General features: G+C 31.7%; 1 protein-coding gene across 1 annotated transcript; it reads right to left on the bottom strand.

The window, feature by feature from the left end:
• On the bottom strand, positions 2,439–8,203 carry LOC18604152. Its single transcript, XM_007036505.2, has 3 exons — positions 7,958–8,203; positions 4,606–5,235; positions 2,439–3,126 (listed from the first exon to the last, which is right to left on the bottom strand). The coding sequence occupies exons 1-3, from the start codon at positions 8,201–8,203 to the stop codon at positions 2,491–2,493; spliced, it is 1,512 nt and encodes a 503-aa protein (XP_007036567.2). The 3' UTR covers positions 2,439–2,490.

Raw genomic sequence — 8,581 nt, 5'->3', positions numbered from 1 at the left:
GCACCAAGGAGTTGGTAGCTAGAGCCCCATCATTCAGGGTGGTTGGGGGAAGGGATGGCTGGGCGTACGCCCAGCCATTCTTTCTCTTATTTATTTATTTATTTATTTTATTTTATATTTTATTTTATTATAATTTAATTTTTTTCATTTATTTTTTAAGTGTCTACAATAATATTATAAATAGATATAATTTTTTTTAAAGATTGCATTAAGTTCCATTAAGGTTTGTATTGTTGCTCTAAAGGTGAGTCCTTTTATAGGCATAGGTGTCTATTTCCAACAGATACAATTATATCTGTTTCAAACAATCGGGTTTTTTTTTTTCAAGAAGCATGACTTTTTTTTATTTTTTTATATCCAACGTACATGACCCTTATTTTATTTTTTAATTTTTAATTGAGATAATTTTTTTTTTCATTCTAAATTGGGAATGTATCCTATATTTATTTGAAAATGTCCAACATAAATAATTACCATATATACCATAATTATCTTTTATATCTCTCCACTATTATTTGCTGTACTTGAGCATTTAACTTAATCATAGGTGTATGTGATCTTCTTGTTCAAAAAGTCATTTTGAATCCTTCCTTTTCCAATTAAAAAACGATTTTTTTTGCCTTTGTATTTATTTCCTTAGTTTCGTAGTCAAATTTCATTGTATTTAATATAAATTTACAAATACTATTATTATGAAATGGTGTATTCTATAATGACTTTCTCTCAAAAATTATTGAAATTTAAAGTTTTGTTGTATAGTGTTGAATTGGTATGATTACAAAATTAAAAAAAATTTCTTGGATATGACTCCCCGTAATTTCTTTTGTGTCACTTATATTATTTAATATATTCATCATTATCATTCAATTATGTAAAACCTAAACATGAATTATGGATTCCAAACATGTAAATGGTAAAGAAAGATACTAATAAAGTAATGGATAAAATTTCAACGAAGAAAAAAGCAATGGAAAAAAAGCTGAACAAAAACTTTTGCGCTCTTCATGATCCTTTATCTTGTTTTTATTTTTCATGGTTTGCTTTCACCAAGTCCTTGAGCAATGACTCAATTTGAAAAATGGCATGGTACGCCAACATTTGGGTTATTTGGATTGCTAGAACTGAGGCGGTTTTCAATGAGAAAGAATGATATGATTGTCAAATATCCTCACCAAAGTAAGAGCTGTTTGGTGGATGAAGGCCACATGGCTTGATCTCAACCGTTCAATTAGAGATCTTACTAGATATCTGAATGAAGAAAGCAATCCAAGTCGAGGAATAAAGGTCAAGGAAAGGGCGATGTGGGATAAACTAGAGATTGATACTCTCAAATTCAATATGGATGGAGCTTCAAGAGGAAATCTGGAAGAATCCGAAATTGATAGCATTTTGAGAGATGAGAATGAAAATACTCTTATCCTATTTTTTGAAGTCTATTAGCCATTCAGACTCCAACTTGGCAGAGCTGTTAGCACTTAAAGAGGCAGTACCTTCTAAATGGAGCTCAACTTATCCCTTATCTTATTTCTTGAATGTGACTCTTATAACGTGGTGCAATGGACTCTTAACCCAACCAAGGTGCCTTGGAGAATGAGGTCGATTGTCACTCAGCTTTCCAATCTTCTTGCTTAAATCCAGTGTTGGCAGATCGAACATATACCTAGATGTGCCAATGAGGCAGCGGATGCGTTGGCTAGAGAGGGGTCCAAAGGACCTAATATCTACTATGGATCAAACCTGAGGTAATGTTTTTTAATCCAGGGCTTGCTGAATTTGAATTTGCACATATTGAGAATGACTGAATTGCTGGTATGAATCTGCACATATTGAGAATGTTTGAACTGCTGGTATTAGTTGTCGGATTCTGTGTTTTTGATTTAATGGTCAATGTTTGTTGAAACCAAGCTAGTCTCTTGGAGACCACACACGTAATGAGACTCTGAAAGGCTATTGTTTTTGCTGATTTTTCCTGTCCTCTGTTAATGGCACTACTCTGCCCTGTTTGCTGGAATTATGCATCTTGTATGGCTTTTTTGGTATTTATCAGATATCGGACCGAAATTACACCCAGGCTGCTTGGAAAGGGTGGTTGTGCTAATCCCTTCGTGATGAGTTTTCTCGGTCTTGGCAGGTTTTCTTTTTGCACAGGCAATGGTTTTTGTTTTGCCTTTTCCAAGTTGTACACGTTGAGCAATGAAAATGAAATCTTCATGTCTTTAGAAAACACAATATAATGTTGGCTTGGATGGATGGATTTCTGTATGGTCGAAGTTGTTCAAACGAATTTGAACTTGGATCAGTTAAGATTTAGGAATCGGCTAATTTAATTCCATACAGAGGGAATAACCAAAAAGATTAGCTTTCATCAAAATGAAAATGCGAAAAAGGAAAACGTAGGGTATTTCCTATATTGTATCTTAAATCCATTATAGTCCAGATACAATAAATTGTCAAACAAAAGACTTAAACTATACAAAGTAAAGAAGCAAACTAAAAATACATGACTTCTGGGGCAAAACTCAACAACCTATCTAGAGTATTAGCTGCAAACTTCCTTGCAAACAAGTAGCAAATATCGGCTTTCTCTCCATTATAATAGCAACTGGAATTTCTTAGCTTCTCCAGAAACTCCTTGGTCACATCCGAGCTTTCGAAGGTATACGGATGAGGTCCTCCCTTGGACCAGTCCACGTATGTCAAAGTCCTATTCAAGTTTCTCTCCAAAAAGTTGATACCAACAAATGTTGGCAGGTAATGCTCGTCCCCATAACATGCATCTTTGCAGAAAAGGCTGAATACGGGAAAATATGTTTGGTCAGAGATTACCTCGATGGCTAGAAAACGATCCATCTCAAACCATTGAGAGCCCTTTCGCCATTGTTCAATCGTAACCACGGGTTCCATCTCGGAGCTGTACCGGCCACGCCCTACGGGCCCTGGTAAATCGAACGACTCCACATGGGATTTTTCCGAGTGTATGAGGTGTTTGTAAATGGTAGTGAAATTAAAGAGAGGGATACATGACTCCGAAACCAGAACGAAACGCTCGTTTGAGATATCAAGCAAAGCATTTGCTAAGAGGCGGCGTTCTGCTGCGACCATATTCATTTCTCCCCAGCTCACGTTCTACATTGGTTAATGTTCAAAGAACACCATCATATATATAGGGCGCAAGGCCAAATAATAATGTACGTGCAGGTGCAAGCATGCAAATGAATGGATTAGTTCAATAACTTGACTAAAATCTACCCCCAATTGTGACAAAACATATTATCCCAGGTTATATGCCAGAACATTTTGCTTCAATTTTTCTCTATAACATGAGACAAACAATGAAGAAAACAATGTAACAAAGTGGAGCTAGAATGTGAAGAAAGGTGGATTAAAGAAGTAGAACAAAAGCAATGCATGAATATTATTTTTCTTAAAAAAAATAAAACAAGCATTCCATTTAAAGGTTAAAAAGAAATGTTAAATTACACTACAATTCCACTCCTAACAAAAAAAATGTCCATAAATTAACAGTTTATTATTTTTATAAAGGAGTTGTTGAATAAATATCGAATTTAAAGATTTTAAGACATCTATATATATATATATATATAAATATTCTTTCAATATAATATAACATAAGTACTATTCTAAAAGGACATCCTTAATGATTATATATCTAAACTATTATTGTATATTAATTTTTGTAAATTATTACTTGATAATAGAATTTATAGATAAGAGAGAGTTGTAATTACATTGAATTACTTTCATAAAAGAAGTTTACTTCTAATATAATAGTAATTTCTTTTAAATGATCAAAAAAGAGATTAACTATAGTCACTTTTTGATAAACAGTGTTATTATTTATATAGAATTGTTATAGTTGATAAAATTTATAATTTTAATAATATTAAATTACTTTTAGATTTCGATTATTTGTTTTTAGACTTTATATTCTTAAAAAAATTATATATATATATATTAATTTATTATTTAGTATTAAAAATAATGATCACCCACTTTGTGTCTATATTCATTATTTGGTGTACGCTGCATCTGTCTAATTATAATATAATTAATCCAGAATAAAACACATGCAATAATCACATTACTAGGATGCCCCCACTACAGATATTTTACAATAAAAGGAGTGGAGAAGAATGAAGAATTATGTTAAACAATAGCCCCCTAATAGAAATATTCCAGAAAAAAAACAGTTCATAATATTTATTTGCACAGTTATGATTGGCCTTAAATAGTTAATAGCATCAAAATTGAGCTGTTAATGTTTCATTCTTTGGTGTAACATTTGAGTCAGACTTTATGTTTCTATAATAACGGGCCATTAATTAATGCAGCGTCCAAAAAACCAGGGTTTCGGATCCTCCTTCATTATTATTATTAATTACCTTGCTTAAATGGACGAAAATTGAGTTGTAAAATCTATATTTATGGCAAGTAAATCACAATTTATGCAATATTTCTATTTCCAATTTTAACATCTTCACAATAATTGGATGAAAACTAATTAACACAATGAAATTATAATGGCTATAGCTATGTTAGATGTAAAATGAAAAGAATGAATGGGAAAATTTGTGATGGACTGACCTTACTAGGAATCTGCCTGCCATAAAACACCGAACCTTGGAGCACTGTTTCATTGAAAGAAGGACTGGAATGGACGTAAATGGAGTATAACCCTTGATGTCCTTGAAAGAATTTCTCCCAAATTGGAGCTAATAACACTTTCCCTCTCGTCAGAAACAAAAATGCAAGTTTGGGGACTCGTTCGATTGGATATTCTTGGATTTTCGGAGCCATTGACGCTCTCCAAAACAACTCTTTATCCTTCATATCATGCATAGTTATTTCCGGCGGTTGAAAAAATTCTTCTATAGTGTACTTTTTGGTTTGGTTTGAGACGATGTTGTCTTGTGGAGGAGATGTTGAGACGGTATCGTCTTGAGGAGGAGATGGTTCGATGAGAAGAGGCAATATTCGGGTTTCCACCAAATTCTTATTTTGATTGGAAATGGAGGATGAATTAGTGGATGGCGGAGGAGGGTTTAGAACGGCACATGGTACCAGGAATGGAGAAGTGGAGAGTCGATTAAGTTGGGAATCCAAAGACGATTCTTTGAGATAGAAGCTGAGAGTGATTCCAAGGCCTAAGCCGAATCCAAAGAGAAGCACATACCTAACAACATCATTGTATTGAACTTGTGCATGCAAACGCTGCTGCTCCATCACATTCATATTCATATTGGAAGAGAGAGCTGTAGGGATCAACAACGAAGATAGGAAGAAAGAGCACGCGGATGGAGAGCTGGTGCTTTATATAAAGAGCGGATGTATATTGTTTTTAATGTGAGAGAGAGTGGAAGAGGGCACAGATTCTTTTAAGTTACCTTTACAAGAATGAAGCTTCGGCTTTCATTCTCTAAAAGATTCTTGGATTAATTTGAAGAACCAATAATATATAGACTTGATGTTTATTTTCTTATGAAAATGGTTTTTACTTTAATTTAATAATTAAATTATATATAAAATATTTTGTTTAGATAATATCGATTAATAATGAAATTTATCTACATATCTACCCATTCACATACATTCTCACTCACACATTATATTATAAACAATCAAAATTTTATTTACTATAAAGAATGAAGCTTCGGCTTTCATCTTCCAAAAGATTCTTGGATTAACTTGAAGAACCAATAATATACAGACTTAATGTTTATTTTCTGGTGAAAATGGTTGCATTTTAATTTAATAATTAAAGATTATTAATTAAATTCTACATAAAATCTTTTGTTTAGATAATATCGATTAATAATGAAATTTATCTATATATCTACCCATTCACATACATTCTCACTCACACATTATATTATAAACAATTAAAATTTTATTTACTATTTTATATGCATCACATAGGTTGAGAACTAGTTGTTATATCACACAATGAAACTACTTTTAAAAAATATGATAAGTTAACAAAATTTAAGTATATGTAAAAAAATTGAAGTATATCTATTCAGAAAATCAATCTACGTAATAATTAAGTTTTCTTATTAATAACAACTTTTTCAATAAAGTTGTTTAAAAAAGTTAAAGATCACATAAAATTGGAGGAAAGAAAAAATAGGTAGAAACTTTTGGGATATAGCTAAAATTGTAAGAAAATTAAGAGGTCAAGGTAGAAGTTATATTATTGAACCAATAAGGCATATGTTATATAATTTGATTTATAGAAGGAAATATAGGAGAATATTATTAAGATATTTGGTTGGCAAAATCATATTGCGGAATGTGCAAGGATTAGCAAAAAAAAAAAAAATACTATTTTACCTTTCAATGAATACCAATAATTTAATTAAAATTAAAGTTTTTTTTTTTACATTTTTTCTTTTTTCCTCTTTCCCTTTTCATTTTTTCCTTTCTAATGTTTCCTCCATGAGTCGAAGACATGACTAGCTATGCAACGGCTCAAGTTAGTATACTTAATAGTTTTTTTCTTTGTTTTAATAATTTCCACAAAGAATTAGTAGTTTCAAGAGGCTTGAGATTAAAAAATATATATATAATTATCTAGGTGCTAGTTGAACTTTACGTATTTTCTCTCTTCAAGTGACAAATGTAAAAACACAAATATATCAAATGTCGTATCATTATTTTCTCAACAATTATGTTCGTTATAATTGCATTTTTCATAATTATATTGTATTGTAGGACACTAAACGCCATCAAATAATAATTACACATTTATTTCAAAGAAAAGATTTTTTAATTTTAAGTCCTTTATATTAAGTTATCAAATGAAAAAAAAAATACTAAAAGTCTAGGCATAATATCTAAAAAGTTTTTAAATTATTCAAAAAATTTTAAATAAACCATTATACTCTTATTGCGTTTAATGAAATCATTGTACTTTTATTTTAAATCAAATAAGTCATTATATTTTTATTTTTGGTCAAATAAGTCCTTATAACTAATGGTTAGTTTAGTCAAAATATCACTTGTCGTTTTATAAAACGTAATGCTAACCTGACACTAACATAGCATATTGACATCTCATTATTAATGGATGATTACGTTGTATATTGATGTGGCATGATGAGAAAAATGACTATTTACATATTATATCATTATTTATGTCTTTTCATTTTTAATTTTGACTATTTAACATATTTCTAAAAAAAACGTAAATTGCTTTGTAATTGAATTTACTTGTGCCTTTAAGACATTAAAAAGATAAAACAAAAAAACCCTTGCCTAGCTATCAAATAATTAGATAGCTATAAGCAATTTATACTTTAATAATTTTGCATTGATTAGATCTTGAAATGGGGGTATGCTGTTTTAGCTAAGTTTAAACGTCCTTTTATTTTCTTTTAATGTTTAGAGAAAAGAGGATTCATGGTGATCTTAAAATTTTGAAAACTCGCTAATAATGTTTAATAGGGAGACTTGTAACGACTAGACTGTGGGTCATATGTACTAGTCAAGTCTGTACAATTTGGCTCAATAGCTCAATGGCACACAAACTGACATGCTATATGTGTCACATGTACAATGTATCCATTCATCGTTGATTTCTAGTGGGTTACAGTGGGAGTCGCTGGCTCTTGCATTCAAAGGTTTTCTTTCTGGTACTAGACCAATTTCTTTGGTCAAGGCTACTATTTTCTTTTGTTCAAAACATCCTATGTTAAACGGTAGATATTGAAAATCACTTTTCATGAAAATTATTGATAAGATTTGAATTTAAGATCATTTATATATGAAAATAAACAAACTTACTTGAATTTACTAATTGAGTCAATTTACTGTTGTTAAAATTAAACTGACATTCAAAAAGATAAAATATTTCAAGAAATGTGACGATTGAAAAGGGTGAAAACAATGATAGATTGATGATAGTGTGGTAGGAACTAGGACATATGTGTGAACTAACCTTGCTTGGAATTCTTCTTCCATGAAAAACAGAGTCCTTTGGCACAGAATCCTTGTAAAGAGGATGGGGGTGAACATATATGTTGTGAAGCCCCTCATGTCCTTTGAAGAACTTTTCCCACAAGGAGGCTAGAGGTATAGCTCCCTTTGTCAAGAACATGAAGGCGATTTTAGGGACATTCTCAGATGGAAACTCTTTAACTCTCGGAACAAACGATGCTCGCCAAAACAACTCTTCATCACCCATCTAGTGCATGAAAGGTGGCCATATATTGGAGTCAAAACTACTATAATGAGGTGCAAATGGGGAAGGTGGTGGAGGTGGCAGAGGCGGCTGCAAGGGTGGGGGTGGTGGTGATAGTAGGGGTAGCAAGGATGAAAACGAGAAGAGATGATCTATATGTAAATGGGAATTGGAACTAACTATAATTCCTAGGGACAAACTAACAACAAAGGACACAAGATGAAAGAGATGAGCAAAGTGGAAATGGGAACTGAAGAGCTTGGCAAAAGTTGGGGTTTTCTTGAGTTTCACTTCCCATTGCCTTTGCCTCCATGGGAGAAAAAGGAAGAGAGATAAGGAAATCTTTTTTTATTGAGTCTATAGCAAAAACATTGAAGAATT

This window comes from Theobroma cacao, chromosome 3 (assembly GCF_000208745.1).
Source record: "Theobroma cacao cultivar B97-61/B2 chromosome 3, Criollo_cocoa_genome_V2, whole genome shotgun sequence".
NCBI classification, from domain to species: Eukaryota; Viridiplantae; Streptophyta; class Magnoliopsida; order Malvales; family Malvaceae; genus Theobroma; species Theobroma cacao.
This window is presented reverse-complemented; position numbering and strand designations above follow the sequence as displayed.

Excerpts from the sequence above, each read along its gene's own strand:
- LOC18604152 (XM_007036505.2), bottom strand. The coding sequence starts at position 8,203 with ATGGGTGATGAAGAGTTGTTTTGGCGAGCATCGTTTGTTCCGAGAGTT. Across the intron at positions 5,236-7,957 it reads GAAGAAGAATTCCAAGCAAG|CAGCGTTTGCATGCACAAGT; the intron begins GTTAGTTCACAC and ends GTGATGGAGCAG. Across the intron at positions 3,127-4,605 it reads GCAGGCAGATTCCTAGTAAG|AACGTGAGCTGGGGAGAAAT; the intron begins GTCAGTCCATCA and ends TAACCAATGTAG.